Raw genomic sequence first — 17708 nt, forward strand, 5'->3', positions numbered from 1 at the left:
GCATTTAGAATTAAAAATATGAATGCATTTAAAAATATAAAAATCAAGGTTCTAGGGCAGTGATGGCCAACCTTGGCACCCCAGATGTTTTGGAACTACAATTCCCATGATGCTCATGCACTCTGCAGTGTGGTTGAGAATCATGGGAAATGTAGTTCCAAAACATTTTGGGTGCCAAAGTTTGCCATCACTGTTCTAGTGTATAAAATTATATAAAACATCTGCTAACTTACCACAGTGCCATCCTTCCTTCGAGGCATTTTTGCCAAATCCAGTCTGTCCAACTCCAGTGAGTCAGGCCAGCATGATGGGAGAGGAAGGCTTGTGGGAGCCTCCAGGGGGTCTCCTATTGGAGAAGAGGAGTTCCTTTCACAGCAGCTCATGAAATGACTCACAGAGCCGATACCTAGAAAATAAGGAAAACAGCGTTTTTTTATGAGAGTTGACTAAGAAGGAACATGACCAAGACCTAAAAGGCTCCAAAAGGTAACATTAGTGCAGAATGTCACCAAGATAAAGCTCCACCCCTCCTGACACCAAGCACCACCCTCTTATATTTCAACTGTCAAGTGCCAGGGTCTCTACTGCCAACTAAGGCACGGTTATTGGACTGTTAAATGGCAGGAGGCGGGGCTTAATTACCGCTCCATGTACAACCTGGCTCTAGGATCCAAGGTGCCCGCAGAATACAGATTGATTTGAAGAATAACAGAACTTCTGGGCACCACAGGGTGCTGCTACTTTTCAAGCTAGGTCACAACTATGGAAAGTAGGATTCCGGCGCTATATTGGTGAAGCAAGTCTAAAGATTTGACGTTATATGCAATATTATCTTCTACACCCTTTCTTCACACCACCTTGTGCCTTCACGTTAAAAGATTTCCATTTTGGTGACACCAAGCTCTTTCTAATATCAACCTTCAGAATTTTCTATGCAACTTGATATATAAAATAGCAAGCTATAAGTAATTTTGCTGAAATGAAGACAATTTCTATTAAAACCTTTGTAAAAATACATAAGATAACAGAAGGTGGGGTTGTTCATTTGCTTGAGGTCTTCCTTTATTGCCCAATTGAACTTTTAGTTTAACGGGGAGTTCCACCCAAAAGTGGAATTTCTGCTTATTCATCTCCTTCCCCCTTCAGGTGCCACATTTGGCACCTTTCAGGGGGGGGTCCCCTTCCCCACTTCCATCGAACCTCGCTGCGGAGAGGTACATCAGAAGTCTGGCCCCCTCCTCCTTTCTCCGCCGCCGGACCAATTGGAATGCGCAGCAGGGAACCAAGCATGAAGCCGAAAGGCAATGGTGGCGCCTGCACCCAACAGATCATCTGTGGTGCCGACATCGCGGGCACCCTGGACAGGTAAGTGTCCATGTAAGTCAGCAGCTGCAGTATTTGTAGCTGCTGACTTTAAATTTTTCATAGGGTGGGCGGACCTCCGTTTTAAATCCACTAAATCCAATTCAGGTGCATCAAAAAAAAAAAAAAGGTGGTACACTTCAGTTTATTTTATATCCAGCAACAGCCTGAGTAAAAAAAGCCTGTCTATTGCCAACATGCTGCTCCCTACGTGGAAGCAGTAGGCTCTCTTACAGAGGCCAGGGGCCCCCTGCTGAGTCAGAGCTAGAGCTCTCTAAATGGGCAAAACATGCTGATTGGAGAGCTCTGGTTCTGACCCAGCAGGGGACATGCAAGACTTCTGCAGAGATACTACTGCTTCCATTTCTCTGGCAGAGAACAGACTTTTCTACTTGGGATGCAATAACTTTTTAAAGAAAAATACTCTTCTGTTTTGATGAACCTGGAATGTTCATGTGAAACTAAAGGTCCAGTTGGGCTTTAAAATAGGTCTGTTTTTTTTTTTTTAGTTTGGGATGGAGCAAGAAAGGGTTAGAAGGTTTTATTGGAGCCTGTGTCTTCACCAGGGAAATTCATCCTCTCTACTTGTCCTGGTAACCATGGTCATCACAATGGAAAGAGGGGAAATCAAGTTGCTTGATCGGTTGACAGCTAAGAATGGATTTCCCTCACTTTGGAGAGATTTCCTCTTCCTTCCTGTTGTGTCTCACAGGAAGTGAAGAGAAATCTCCCCAATGAGACACAGGATGGAAAAACTTAATCTGAATGGGGTTTTAGCACTTCCCTAGTCTAACTTAAAATGGTTGTAAAGCCACTTGTCATGTCCCTACAAGCCCCTCTGTTAGATAACATGTGCCCCACTATATGTCCTTTATTTAAAAAAAAAGAAGCAGATTTCTACCTTATATCAGAGCCTCTCCCAGCACTCACGTGACTCCTCGGCTCTCTTCTCTCCCTGTCTGACAGCTACAGCGGGAGGGGCTGTGAACTCCCGCTGACGTCAGCCAAGAGGAGGGGAGGGGAGGAGGAAAAAGGCGAGGAGTAACGTGAGCACCGGGAGACGCTCTCAAAGAAGGTAGAAATTGGCTTTTTTTTTAATAAAGGACATACAGTGGGGCACAGGTTATTATCTAACAGAGTGGATTGTAGGGACATGACACTGTTAGCAGCAGGAGGGGAGAATCATAGAGCATGATTTACATGCTTTAAAAGGAACAGGATCCATTTTTGTAGGGTTACAAACACTTTAAACTAAGTTTTGATTATATATATATATATATATATATATATATATATATATATATATATATATATATATATATATATATATATATATATATATATATATATATATATATATATATATATATATATATATATATATACACACACACACACACACTCACACTTAAACCCTTTTACTGCCACTAGTAAGTAAAGGGGGATTTATACACATTCCTGGCTCTTACAGCAGCTGGAAGTGTGTGTACACTTCACAATTCAACTGTCAGCTTTCTAATAAAAGCAATCAGACGGTTGTACAGCTGCCCAATCGCTTTCACTGACCCCTGGACAATATTATATCACATAGGGGACTTTTTTCCCCTATGTGATAAAGTTTTGAAAAAAAGCATATAAAAAAAAAAAGTCACACTTAAGAACTTAACCCCCCCCCCAAAAAAAAAAAATATTATATATTATTAATAATAATAATACTTTCCAGCCTGTCCTACCCCCATGTACATACAAACATAAGAACAGCCATCAAGAGCACCTACAAATGAAACCATTGCTAAATATCACACACACACGCAATAACCTTAGGGTCATTATTCACAGGGGTCTCTAAAGCGTCACCTGTGGAAAATATAGGGTACCAAATTTTGTCATAGTTTTATGGGCATGCACAATTTTAAAGCTTGACATATTGGGTATTTTTTCGGCGCGCTCTTATTTTTTTATAATTGGCCAATATTAATACTTTGCTTTTTTGTGAGCCCAAAAATTAACTGTTGCACAAACTATTGTACAACATAAAAAAATGACAACTGTATTTTCCGGGGTCTTTGCTTCCAGTAAATATATAGGGGGAGATTTACTAAAATTGGAGTGTGCAAAATCTGGTATAGTTCACCATAGAAACCAATCAGCTTCCAGGTTCTATTGTCAAAGCTTAAAGTGATTGTAAAGGTTTTTTTTTTTTTTTTTTTTTTTAAATAACAAACATGTTATACTTACCTGCTCTGTGCAAGGGTTTTGCACAGAGCGGCCCCGATCTTCCTTTTCTGGGGTCCCCCGGTGACGCTCCTGGCTCCTCCTCTTCTTGAGTGCCCCCATGGAGAGCCGCTTTCCGAGGCATCGACAGCTGATCCCGGTCAACGCAGAGGGAGTTGACATTTCCCTTCGGCGTGTCTTCCGGGTTCGCTGTGAGTGACCGCAGCCGCGATGTCGTCATTCCCTCGCATGCGCACGGGAGACTTCTTTCAGGCAAGGTCTGGCAGTGTCTGCCGGATCTTCAGCCGGACCTTCACAGCCCATGTGCCGCTGACGTCAGCAGCTGCATGCAAAGTGAATATCTCCTAAACCGTACAGGTTTAGGAGATATTCATTTTACCTACAGGTCGGCCTTATTACGGGCTGACCTGTAGGTAAAAATACAAAAAAAAAAAAAAAAAAAAAGAAAGAAGGGTGTACAACCACTTTAATCCTCATGGCATGGAGCCAATCCTAATCAATTGGGGTAATTCTGCCTTCAAAAAGTGCAGCAAAATTCTCTTCTGTACGACTTCTTTCTATTCCATGTAAAAGACACGTATGCTCGCGTGGGTGTGTGTAAGGTGGGAGAGAAGAACACAGGGGTTAGTCACAGTTCTTTGAACAATAAAATAAAGTGGGCTCTGTGAATCCCAGCAAGCGGTATAATTTTTACTTTTGTAAAGAGTTTTTTTTTTTTTTTTTAATCATAAGCAGACTGGCACCAATACCAATTACCATAGCGATGAATGATCTATATTTAAACACAAAGTTTGAAATGTAAAGGCATACTTCACACCATGAAATCAGAATAGTAGGCAGAAAGCAATGAGCAACAAGCAGTCATTTACTATGATTTTTTTTAACCATTAGAGTCAAGGCGCTGTTTAAAACGGTGCCTAAACAGCCCCCCAACCATGCAATAGATTATTAGAAGTAATTTACTGCTGCATAGCTCCATGGGGGGGTATGAATCAGGTCTCCACTGACCAAATGAAAAAAAGAAAAAAGAAAAAAAAAAAAAGAAAAAAAAAAAAAAAAACAAAACCTCACAATGAATCCCAATGCTCACTGCACAAGTACCAAATGCACAAATATATGAATTATGTCATTTACATTTTTTCTTGATCCTAAACCAGTGAAAAGGTCGCCATCATGATAATTTGTGCCCTCATCAACCTTATCCTAAAGATTACACCACAACAATTGACACAAACTGTTTTTTTCCCTGCGTGTATTGCAATGTAGTGTTGATAGAGTATTAAAGCTCTCCTAAGGTAAAACGCATATTTGTTTTGAGCTTTACCATTCCTCTATTTAACATAGAAGTCATGCTAATGTGATATTTTAATCAGCAGACTAGGTTGATTACATTTACATTTTATGGTAAATATAAGGGGTTGCACAGATTACATTTTGCTTCAGGCTACAAAACGCTCAGGATGTGAACAGGGGCCATTTTAATGAATGGGATTTTGTTTGTTGCAGCATTTTTTCTGGCGTTTTACGAGCTGAGACCCCCCAGGTGTAAATGCAGCCTAATGACTTAAAGAGGATCTGCAAAGAGGAGAGGGACAAAATCCCTCCTGAGATGTGTGCCAACCTGGTGGCCAACTACAAGAAACGTCCGACCTCTGTGATTGCCAACAAGGGTTTTGCCAAGTAGTAAATCACGCTTTGCGAAGGGGTCAAATACGTATTTCACTCATTAAAATGCAAATCAATTTAGAACTTTTTTGAAATGCGTTTTTCTGGATTTCTTTGTTGTTATTCCGTCTCTCACTGTTAAAATAAACCTATCTTTAACCGCTTGCCTCCCGCCGACTGTCATATGACAGCCAGGGGGCGCAACACTTGTTCTGGGAGAGCGTCATATGACGCCCTCGCCTTCCTGGCCCACGAGGGGGCGAGTGCGCGCCACCGGCGCTGCTTGTGTCACTGGGGACCCGATGTGCGCGCCCGGCAGCCGCGATGTCCGCTGGGCACCCGTGATTGCCCAGTAACACAGCAGGATCGTGGATCTGTGTATGTAAGCACACAGATCCACGTCCTGTCAGGGGAGAGGAGACCAATGGTGTGTTCTCAGTACAGAGGGAACACCGATCAGTCTCCTCCCCTTGTGAGTCCCCTCCCCCCACAGTTAGAATCACTCCCTAGGAAACATAATTAACCCCTCGATCACCCCCTAGTGTTAACCCCTTCCCTGCCAGTCACATTTATACAGTAATCAGTGCAATTTTATAGCACGGATCGCTGTATAAATATGAATGGTCCCGAAAATGTGTCAAAAGTGTCCGACATGTCCGCCGCAATATCACAGTCACGATAAAAATCGCGGATCGCTGCCATTACTAGTAAAAAAAAAATATATAATAATAAAAATGTCATAAATCTATTCCCTATTTTGTAGACGCTATAACCAATCAATATACGCTTATTGCGATTTTTTTTTACCAAAAATATGTCGAAGAATACATATCGCCCTAAACTGAAGAAAAAATTTGTTCAAAAGAAAAATTGAACATTTATTATAGCAAAAAGTAAAAAATATTGTGTTTTTTTCAAACTTGTCTCTCTTCTTTTGTTTATAGCGCAAAAAATAAAAACCGCAGAGGTAATCAAATACCACCAAAAGAAAGCTCTATTTGTGGGGAAAAAATGATCATCTGGGTACAGTGTTGCATGACTGCGCAATTGTCATTCAAAGTGTGACAGCGCTGAAAGCTGAAAAATGGCCTGGGCAGGAAGGGGGTGAAAGTGCCCTGTATTGAGGTGGTTAAGATCCCTTTCACACTGAGGCAGTTTTCATGCGTTTTAGCACTAGAAATGGTGCACGTAAAGCGCCTGAAAACTGCCTTCCATGCCACCTGAATGTGAAAGCCTGAGCGCTTTCACAGGGGGGGGCGGTGCGCTTGCGGGACGTTAGAAAAAGTCCTGCAAGCAGCATCTTTGGGGTGGTTTGGGAGTGCTGTATACGGCGCTCCCAAAAACGCCCCTGCCCATTGAAATGAATGGGCAGCGCTTCCGAAGCGTCGCAACACAAGCATTTTTTAACCCCTTCTTGGGCCACTAGCGGGGGTTAAAAGCGCTCCGCTAATGGCCGAAATGCGCCGTTTAAATGCCGCTAAGATGAGCGGCACTTTAGCGCCAATGCATGGGCGGCCCCAGTGTGAAAGAGGTCTAAAATGATATACTGATCGTTTTGACTGTCGCATGCCTGATGAAGGGGTCCTGTGAGGCTCCGAAACACTGCTGTTTGCTGTAACGATGTGGTCGCTTAATAAAGCTTTGGACCCATTTTTTGGAGACCCATGGTGTGCTGATGACATTCCAAAGGAAAAAACAGCCAGGATTTACGTGCCTATGTTGTGAACATTAAAAAGTAATTCATCCACAATGTCTACAGCTACAGAGGTGAACAAGGACTTATTTTTGGCTCCATGCACACTAGCGTTTTTTTAAGCTCCTTGAAGCTATTATTAGCATTTTGTTTTCTGCTCCTAGAAGCTAAATAGTGTTTTCCTATGTGCCCATGCTCACTACTTTAGGCCATTGACATTTTTTGCACTTTAGCATCTAGGAGCAGGAAAAAAAATGTTTTTTGTAGAGTTTTTTGGAGCGTTTTTCCAGCAGAAAACAAACGCTGAACGCAACCCAGTGCTACTAAAATGTTTCTAACAGCTTTTTTCAAGTTTTTTTTTGGTTTTTTCATGTGCTGTAAAAAAACGCTAATAAAATGCTAATGCTCCTAAAAGCTAATACAATGCTACTACAAGCTAGCACAAAAATGCTATTATCAGCATTTTTCATCCAGCGTTTTTTCTAGCGATTTTTGAGCTTATGAAAAACACTGTTGTGCATGGAGCCTAAATGTGCACAGCCTGAGCAGAGGTTCATCTGAAGCTGAATGTACATCATTAAAAAAAATAAGTACTCAGCAACATCTCCAGATAATTCTTATTAAAAAAAAGGACCCTATTGCAAAGTTTCATTCTAGTAGAATATTATTTAGAATGGAGTATAAATAAAAGGAGATTTGGCAAGCTTCATTAGCTCAAAAATATCAAAGACGACAGAAGCTTACATTCGCTATTAAAGTACACAAAGACACAATGCCCAATTAACAAGATTACTTCCCAAAATAGGATTGAAATCAAACTCCAGGCAGACTGCTACATGCACAGCTGCAAAACAACACTGTGCCCGCTTTTCGGAATTCTATTTCCAGTCTTGTGATCATGCATAAAATGCATGCAGGTTAAAAAAAAAAAAAAAAAAAAACAACCTTCAGCCCTTACAACCACTTTAATTCAAGCTCTACATTAAGGTAAAAAACCTTTAGTATGCAGCTTCCCCCCTCAGCCCCCTTTAGGCCCCTTTCACATGAGGCGGACTCCGTTTCTACGGAGCGAGCCTCGGTCCGCCGGCTCAGCGGGAGATCTGTCCGTTGATCTCCGCTGAGCAGGCAGATGACAGGTCCCTCTCTGCTCACTGAGCGGGGAGGGGCTTGTCAGGCGCCGCTGCCGCCTATGGAGGGATCGTATGAAAACGGACAGTATGTCCGTTTTCATCAGATCTCATCCGATAGCGACGGACCTGGACGTAGAGCCATCCGTCTGCTTTTAGCGGATCGGACAGGGTCGGATGTCAGCGGACATGTCTCTGCTGACATCTGACGCTCCATAGACTAACATGGAGCGCCCGTTCAGGTCCGCCGTCAAAACTGACAGGCGGACCTGAACGGTCCGATCGTGTGAAAGGGGCCTTATACTTACCTGAGCCCGATTTCAATCAAGCAATGTGCACAAGAGCAGAGGCTCCAATGCAATACTCCCAACGCACACGTTCCTGCACAAACGGCTGCATCTTAAATTGGGTGCTGAAATGACCAATGGCTGGAACCGACTGCAATCATGAGAAGGAAGTGTCACCAGCACACCAGGATCTCCAAAATTGGGTCCAAAATTTTAATCACATAGTATTAAAAAAAGAAATAGAAGCGACGTTTCGGAGCCACGAAGGACCCCTTCATCCGGCATGTGACACATGCCGGATGAAGGGGTCCTGTGTGGCTCCAAAACGTTCCTTCTATTTAATTTTTTTGATACTATGCGATTAAAATTTTGGACCCAATTTTGGAGATCCCGGTGTGCTGGTGACACTTCCTTCTCAAGAGCAGAGGCTCTCTCCCTCTTTGATGGCTCAGACACAGCAGTGGAAGCAATTGGCTCTCGCTGCTGTCAATCACAACCAGTGATGAGGAAGCAGGGGGCGGGGCCAAGCCACTCCCTGTGTGTCTTATGGACACACAAAGCCAGCTTGGGAGCAAACCTGCATGAGTGTCGCAAACGACTTGGCGGGGCACGAGCCAGGAGCGCCGGTGGGGGACCCCAGAAGAGGAGGATCGAGGCAGCTCTGTGCAAAACCATTACACAGAACAGGTAAGTGTATATATATATATATATATATATATAAATTTAAACCTGAATGTTTAGAATCACTTTGAAATGACCATAAATCGCTGTGTCAATTTCCCCAACTAGTGAGCAACTGATTGCCCATGGAATGTCTGCTTCCATCATAGTCTTCTCAGACAGTACTTTGCTTTATCCTTACCTCGTAGTCCAACACCCTCTGTACTGACTGAATACGGTTCATATAGGCAGTAGGAGTGGTATCTTGTAAAGGTCACGCCATGTTTCTTCAATGTCTCTGATAGAAGATCATCTCTGTGTTTTAACCAAGGCTCATACACTGCATTCACTAGGACTGTGCCTGCCCCCGTCTCCTGCACAAGGCCTACAAGTTCATCAACACAAGAATCGTTCACTCGGAAGACTATGTGGCTGCCATAGCTCTGTTCCAGAGACAGATTGAGGTTGAACAAAGCATGGTGAAGCCAATATTTGCTCGCTCCGCCAGTGGCCAGTGTGAAGTTCTGACCCGTCTCCTCGCTCAAACTCCACAGGAAGACAGGAATGATGGGAGCTCCCAGCTCCAAGGCAGCAATTAAAGCTGGATTATCATGGAGTCGGAGGTCTCTCCTAAACCAAACAACCACTGGTTTCACCAATACCGGATTTTTTGGAACCAATGAGTTTTTCTTTCTTCGGCTCCTTCTGCTCCTTTTCATCTTGTCTGCCTTGGTGATCGGGGATTGGATTTGAAAAACGGCCATCCCATCACAGTTCAGAACACAATCCTCCGGTTCTGGTTGGCCGGTATACAAGCTGTCCAAGTGGTCTGCAGTCCGAAGTTTTGAAAGGTTTTTGGAAAGCTCTACAGTGGTCAAGTCATCATGGACTTTCTTGCATTTAGCATTAGTTGAGGGTTTTTGGTCACCATTGCTGTTTAGGACAGGGGATTTTTTAGCAGCTTCTGCAAACGAGATACTAGAACTGGAGACAGGATCTTGAATTGTGCAGCCAGGGCCAGCAGAAGACCGGGCTTCCTCAAGAGATAATGCTATTGCAATCTCCAGCTCCTCCTCATAGGTGGGCAAGTCAGAAGGCCTCTACAGGGGAATAAGAAAAGATTCATTAAAGCGGAACTCCAACCAACCTAACAAAATAACGAATAGCTAATTCAAATGTAAAACAACAAAAACAGATTTTTATGCCGCGTACACAGGGTCGGACTTTTCGGCTACAAAAGTCCGACTGCCTGTCCGACAGACTTTCAACGGACTTTTGTCGGACTTGCGGCAGACTTTCTAACGAACGGACTTGCCTACATACGATCACACAAAAGTCTGACGGATTCGTACATGATGACGTACACCGGACTAAAATGAGGAAGTTGATAGCCAGTAGCCAATAGCTGCCCTAGCGTGGGTTTTTGCCCGTCAGACTAGCATACAGACGAGCGGATTTCTGGGTCCGGCGTAGTTACAACGTAAAGATTTGAAGCATGTTTCAAATCAAAAGTCTGTCAGATTTGCGGCTGGAAAAGTCTGCTGAAAGTCCGGGGAAGCCCACACATGATTGGATTGTCAGCCAGCTTTAGTCCGTCGGCGTCCGTCAGACATTTGTAGACGAAAAGTCCGACCGTGTGTACGCGGCATTACTGTAATATTCAGTTTCAATTCAGAGATTTCTCCTGCAGTATTTTATTCTGCCACTAGATGTCCTCAAGCAATCTGTTTTAGAACAAGTACCCTTTTGCCTCGTTTCCACTGAGCGGATCGGTTCGGTACAGTTTGGAAGGCCTAGAATGGTCCAGCCTATTCAGACGAGCATTTCCACTGCAAGTTGGAACACCAGGGGCCATACGTGGGTTTAGAAAAAATGCCTAGCATGGCGTCACACGTCCGCCAATCAGTGGAACGTATCGTAGCTCCGCCCTAACCAAACCGTACCATTTTCTATGGCCCCACATCTGAAGCAGGACCCAGAATGGTGCAGTTCGGTTTGGTTGTTTGGGCCGCTTTCATAATGGAAACACTCAAAATAGCGTATCGTACCGAATCGATCCGCTCCGCTCAGTGGAAACGAGGCATAAGTGTCACAACTCTTCGTTATCCCTCTAGTATATTGAACCCCTCATAAATTGTATAGAGGTCCTCAGTCTAGTGGCCATCACCACTGAACTCACTTCCTCTGTGAAACAAAAAGCACCACAGTGATGAGCTCATCTCCGTCACTCTGATCTCTTCTCCAATCAGCATGCTTCTTGTCAGCACATGAACTGACTGGCTCTTTGTGCTGCTTTTTCTTCTCACACTTCAGCTCTGCTGTATAGGGGCTGAAAGAGGCTGAAATCAGCTCAAATTCAGTTGCTTGCATTTAAAAATAATGTATTTAATTCAATAATGTATTCATGATTACAGAGCAGCATTCATTTTGGTTGTTTACATCTGCCTGGAGTTCAGCTTTGAAATCTCTAGGAATAAATACTGTGCATTGTATGTCATGATGCACCACATAGCTCTTGGATATAATTAGCAGATTACATTATTCAGTAGGTGCTGAATGTACTAATCCAGTGTTTTCCCTGAGGAGCTCTGTGAATGGGGTTTCTTTTTTTTTGTTTTTTGTTTTTTTTGTTTTTTACAGGGGTAGTAAAAATCAGGTGGTTGAGATGCTGAATAACCCCTTGCTGGCCCACCGCTGTACATTTACTGCAGCAGGTTGGCTCATACAAGCACAATCAAGTACCTGTACATCGCCGCTTTCTTCAAGGTCAGCTCATGCATGTGCTTGCGGACCCGGAAGACTGTGCTGTCATTGCCTGCAGCACAAGCCAATCAGCGGGTCCCAGTCGTTGATCAGCTGAGCGACTGACAAAAGAGAGCTCTGTGTTGGTAAACAACACAGGGCACGATGTGGCATTTTTTTTCTCCCTAATAAAAACGGGCACATTGTTAAGAACACATTTAACCCTTTGATCGCCCTAGATGTTAACACCTTCCCTGCCAGTGTCCTTAGTACAGTGTCAGGGTCAGTTAGTCAGCGTTATGCCCCGTACACACGGTCGGACATTGATCGAAAATTCCGACAACAAAATCCATGGATTTTTTCAGACGGATGTTGGCTCAAACTTGTCTTGCATACACACGGTCGCACAAAGTTGTCGGAAAATCCAATCGTTCCGAACGCGGTGACGTAAAACACGTACGTCGGGACTATAAACGGGGCAGTACCCAATAGCTTTCGTCTCTTAATTTATTCTGAGCATGCGTGGCACTTTGTCTGTCGGATTTGTGTACACACGATCGGAATTTAAAGGATCGGATTTTGTTGTCGGAAAATTTTATAGCCTGCTCTCAAACTTTGTGTGTCAGAAATTCCGATGGAAAAAGTCCGATGGAGCCCACACACGGTTGGAACTTCCGACAACACAATCCGATCGCACATATTCCGTCGGAAAGTCCGACTGTGTGTACGGGGCATAAGATTGCCTGCTGCACTATTGCAGTCCCGTTATAAGTTGATGATCACCACCATTAGTAGTTAAAAGAAAAAAAAAAACCTTCCAATATATATCCCATAGTTTGTAGACGCTTTGACTTTCATGCAAACCAATCAATATACACTTATTGAGATTTTATTTTTGCCAAAGACATGTAGCCGAATGAATTTTGGTCAAAATTTATGAAGAAATTTGATTTTTTTTTTTACTTTTTTATTGGATATGTTTTATATCAGAAAGTAAAAAAAAGTAGTTTTTTTTTTTTTCAATATTTTCTGTATTTTTTTTTTATATCGCAAACAATTAAAAAAAAAAAAAAAAAAAAAAAAAAAAACAGTGGTGATCATATACCACGAAAAGAAAGCTCCATTTGTGTGCAAAAAATTATATAAATTTTGTTTGGGTGCAGTGTTGCATGACCACACCATTACCAGAAAATTAGTGTATTGCTAAATAGGAAAAAATGGCCTGGTCATGAAGGGGGTGCCTCCTGACTGGTAAGCTGCAAGTTAACATGAGCAGAGTTCATGATAGAGGCCATGATTTGGGGTCTAATAGATCCCAGATCTTTCCATAAAGAGGACCTGTCATGGCCCATGCTATTACAGGGGGATGTTGTTTATCCCTTGCAATAGCAATAAAGTTGATCAAAAAAAAAGTTGAAGTTCCCCCCGTGCTAATGCACAAATGCGAACGCGCCCACAAGGCCCCACATGTGAGGTATCGCCACGAACGCCAGAGAGCAATCATTTTAGCACCAGACCTTCTGTGTAACTCTAAACTGGTAACTTGTAAAGGCTTTCAACCTCTTGGTGCAGACCGCGCGCAAATATGCGGCCTCTCAGCCGGTGGGCCTTGGCACGAAGTGGCTGCTTATTTGCATAACACATTGCAAAAAAAAGCTGTGCCGAGAGTGCACCCTGGCACAGTTACCGGCGGCTAACGGAAAGCAATCAGCAATCGTGATCTTTCTGATCATGTGACTGCCGTGACAGCCAATCACATGATCATAAACACCACCCCTCCGCCATCTGAAACCCCTTAAAGGCTTGGCAGGCTCCGGCACCAATGGGTTAAAGTGTTGCCTTTAGAGATTTTTTAGTTACTGTAATTTGGCACCGTTCCACAGGCAAATTATATATTAAAGCAGGACATGTTTGGTATCCATTTACCCAGCATAACATCATCTTTTATATTCTACCAAACAATTGGGTATTATATTGTGAGAAAAAGGATAGAAATTGGAACGGGACTTTACATGAGGCATGTTAAGGAGTTGATATGACGTTATTAAACAAGGGATAAATTAGATTAATTTTTGACATGACCAAATCAATGGTCCATGGTATGAAAATTATTATATCAAAAAGCAATAATATAGACTGAATAGTGTAATGACAAAGGATTTACATAGTAATATTCATATAAAATTATTTAATATAATTAATCACTGGACATGATGGAGTTGGTACAAAACTTTGTTCGATGTATTTTGTACCAACTCCATCATGTCCAGTGATTAATTATATTAAATAATTTTATATGAATATTACTATGTAAATCCTTTGTCATTACACTATTCAGTCTATATTATTGCTTTTTGATATAATAATTTTCATACCATGGACCATTGATTTGGTCATGTCAAAAATTAATCAAAATTCATCCCTTGTTGAATAACCTCATATCAACTCCTTGACATGCCTCATTTAAAGTCCCGTTCCAATTTCTATCCTTTTTCTCACACAAATTAGGAATGGAGGCATGTCATTGCTATATTTTGGTTGGGACAGGTCACAACTCCTTTTATATGGGTATTATATTGTGTTTTTGTGCATTGAAATGCATTAAAGTGTATTTTTTCCAAAAATAGTGTTTAAAAAAAACCAATGCGCGAATATTGTGCGACATATAAATATGCAATGCCCACCATTCTATTCTCTAGGGCCTCTGTTAAAAAAAAAAATTATATATATATATATATATAATTTTTATTTCTGAGGGTTCCAAGTTGTTTTCTAGCGAAAAAAAAAAAAAATGGTCTGGAAGTGGTTAATATCCCTTATTGGTAAAAAGATCAGAAAACATCCAACAGTGGCATCTAAGACTTCTAGTGAATTTTGTTTTTATCACCTTAGTCAGTCAGAGACTTTATAGCCAAAACACATTGGCAGTCTTGTATGCCATGATGGGATGTTTTCTGATCTTTACCAATACATGATATTAGGACTGTAAGCGGTCCCAGCATCTATTCTTGTTTGATGTACTTGGAGGGCTGACAGGTGCCCGGATCTTGAGCCGGCACTTCACGGACAATACTGGAGGAGTTCAGCATTTCTGTAAGTTTATATAACCTACAAGCATGGCTTTGGAGTGTGGGAGGAAACCCGAATACCCGGAGGAAACCCACACAGGTACATGGAGAGCATTTACACTCCAGGCAGAAAGCATCCTGGACAACTCCTGGATACCATCCAGAAAAGCAGGTAGTTGAGCCACATTTTTACTACCCCCCCCAGCCATACTGGGCTATAAACATGCTGTGAAGCTTTGCATCGCGACAAAAATGCACCCCTCTTTTGCATTTAGCGGCAGTACCGCCAGCTGAACGTGACCCATTTAGGTGAATAGGCATGCCCCACAACGTTTGCAGACTTTTAGGGGTTAAAACAGGCGTTGAGAAGACAAATTGCCACCCCCCCTTAGCAGCAGCCAGGGGTGTACACATGCCATGGCTGTGATGTGTAATAGGTGGCCAAAACAGGAATTGTACCCCCCTCCCCCGTTGCTTTAAGCAGATGTAGTGCCCGCTGAGCGTGACCCATTCGAATGAGTGGTGCCACTCTGCGAGCGCCCAGAAAGCATGCACAATGCACACACATGGTTATGGTGTAGTGATGTGGCAATCAAGGGGCTGAAGCAGGTGGTGAGGAGGCGGGTGATCTAAATGCAGATGTGATTGGACTTGCCCTTGTAGCGTCACATATGGCGACCCATCACATTTAGCTACCCGCTCGACTGCGCATGCGCGCCGCTGCCATATACGTTCCAACACTGTGGCGATCTGCGCTTGAATTTTGTGGCCACACCCCTGAGTCCAGGTTCAAGCCCCACCATCCAAGTGGACATAGAGTTAGATTATAATTATGCCGAGCGAAGCGAGGCCGTGCCCGAAGCGTGGCGAGCGAGCCTGCGAGGGGCCCTGTGGCAAAGTGGTCTTACAACAGTGTTGGAACGCATATGGCGGCGTCGCGCATGCACACTCCAGCGGGTAGCAAAATGTGATGGGTGGCCGAATGTGACGTGACACCCTAACTTTGTGACATTTCCTCTGACTTCCTGTTGTGTCTCAGGAACAGGAAGTGAAGGGGAATGTCCCCAATGGTAGACATACTGCAAAATGACTAAATAAAGAGCCTGTCGGGGGAGTTTCCTCCTTTCCTCCATCCATACACATTCATCAGAGGAGAGGGGTGAGGATGAATGCTGCTGTTATTACCTGGTGGAAGTATTCCCGGTGTATGTCCATGAGCCGTCCATACAGACCGGGCTGGGTGTGTGTGAGGCTTTGGATGAGGTGGGGGAGGTGTCGGTACGTCCTGTGCTCCCCCAAGGTGGACATCACCAGACAGAAGAACTCCTCCGCCCCGATCTCCCCCTCCAGCAGCTGCCGCTTCATGCCGCTAATGTCAGGTAATGGAGGAAGCCCAGGGCTCTCCATTCTCCTCTATGACCGCTCGTCTCTTCTTCCTCCACGTTATACAACCACCAAAAAAAAACCTCTTTCATAACCACTCCGACCTCTCACCTTTCACCCCCGAACCAAAACAAAGCACCGCGCATGCTCATTGCAGATTGCGGGCGCACGTCCGCCATGTTTGTTAAGGGCGTTATCTATCTTGGCAAACTACAAATCCCATGATCCTTTGCTCGTGGCAGCTCAATGCATAATGATAGAAGTAGTTCAGATGTTTTTTTAGACCCGTGTATGTGATTTTTTGATATTAGCTGATAACACAGAAGACATGGAGCCAGTGTTGTGTACTATCTCCAAATATAAATTAAAATATATATATATATATATATATATATATATATATATATATATATATATATATATATATTAAGGATGAGCTCCGGCGAGTTTGCACAGACCACATGAAGAGCCCGCCAGGAAGTCGGCACTAATCACAGGCAGTGAGACATTTCCCGATCTCTGCAGCCGCGCATCAGGACAATATCTCACTGCCGGTGATTAGCGCAGAGCAGTGCCAACTTCCTGGCAAGCTCTGCACGTGGGCTGTGCGAACACGCCGGAGCTCATCCTTAATATATATATATATATATATATATATATATATATATATATATATATATATATAAATAAAAATCCCTGGGATACTTCCTCTTGCTTTTTATCTCCAAATATCACCCAAATCGTCCTCTCCGCTCCTCTCAAGACCTCCTACTCTCAAGCTCCCTTGTCTCCTCCTCCCATGCTTGTGTCCAGGACTTCTCCAGAGCCTCTCCCATCCTCTGGAACTCTCTACCTCAACCTGTCTGGCTATCCCCCACTCTAGCTGCCTTCAGGTGATCCCTGAAAACTCATCTCTTCAGAGAAGCCTATTACACCTCCAACTAATCTTTTATCACTTCCATTAGTTTAATCCCCACAGTTACAACCTTTTGTACCACCTGCCCCACCCTATTAGATTGTAAGCTCTTCTGAGCAGGGCCCTCTTAATCATCTTGTATTTTATTGTATTGTAACTGTATTGTCTCCCTTTTATATTGTAAACGCTGTGTAAACTGTTGGCGCTATATAAATCCTCTATAACAATAATACTGTTAACCACTTGACCTCCAAAAGTTTTACCCCCCCCCCCCCCCCTCTTCCTGACATGGACTTTTTTTTGCGATAAGGCACTGCATTACTTTAACTCACAATTGCACAGCCGAGCAACACTGTACCCAAATAAAATGTATGTCTTTTTTCCCCACAAATAGAGCTTTCTTTTGGTGGCATTTGATCACCTCTGCGATTTTTATTTTTTTGCGCTATAAACAAAAAAAATATGATTTTGACAAAAATAAAATAGCTTTTACTTTCTGCTATAATAGAAAAAATGGAGAGCCAAACGGCTCTAAATCAGACTTTACAGGCAAGATAGATGAGAATATAG

The 17708-nt window shown here is 43.0% G+C and overlaps 1 protein-coding gene across 1 annotated transcript in view; it reads right to left on the reverse strand.

Annotated features, from left to right (window-relative positions):
• Nucleotides 1-16373, reverse strand: part of LOC141112571 (deoxyribodipyrimidine photo-lyase-like) — a 37695-nt gene extending 21322 nt beyond the window's left edge. The window contains exons 1-3 of the mRNA XM_073605504.1: nucleotides 16025-16373; nucleotides 9232-10129; nucleotides 234-406 (exon numbers count right to left, since the gene is read on the reverse strand). Coding sequence (XP_073461605.1) covers nucleotides 234-406; nucleotides 9232-10129; nucleotides 16025-16246 — 1293 coding nt within the window. The 5' untranslated portion in view covers nucleotides 16247-16373. The remainder of the gene's footprint in view (nucleotides 1-233; nucleotides 407-9231; nucleotides 10130-16024) is intronic.
• Nucleotides 16374-17708: the final 1335 nt, after the last annotated feature.

Source organism: Aquarana catesbeiana, linkage group LG11 (genome assembly GCF_042186555.1).
Source record: "Aquarana catesbeiana isolate 2022-GZ linkage group LG11, ASM4218655v1, whole genome shotgun sequence".
NCBI classification, from domain to species: Eukaryota; Metazoa; Chordata; class Amphibia; order Anura; family Ranidae; genus Aquarana; species Aquarana catesbeiana.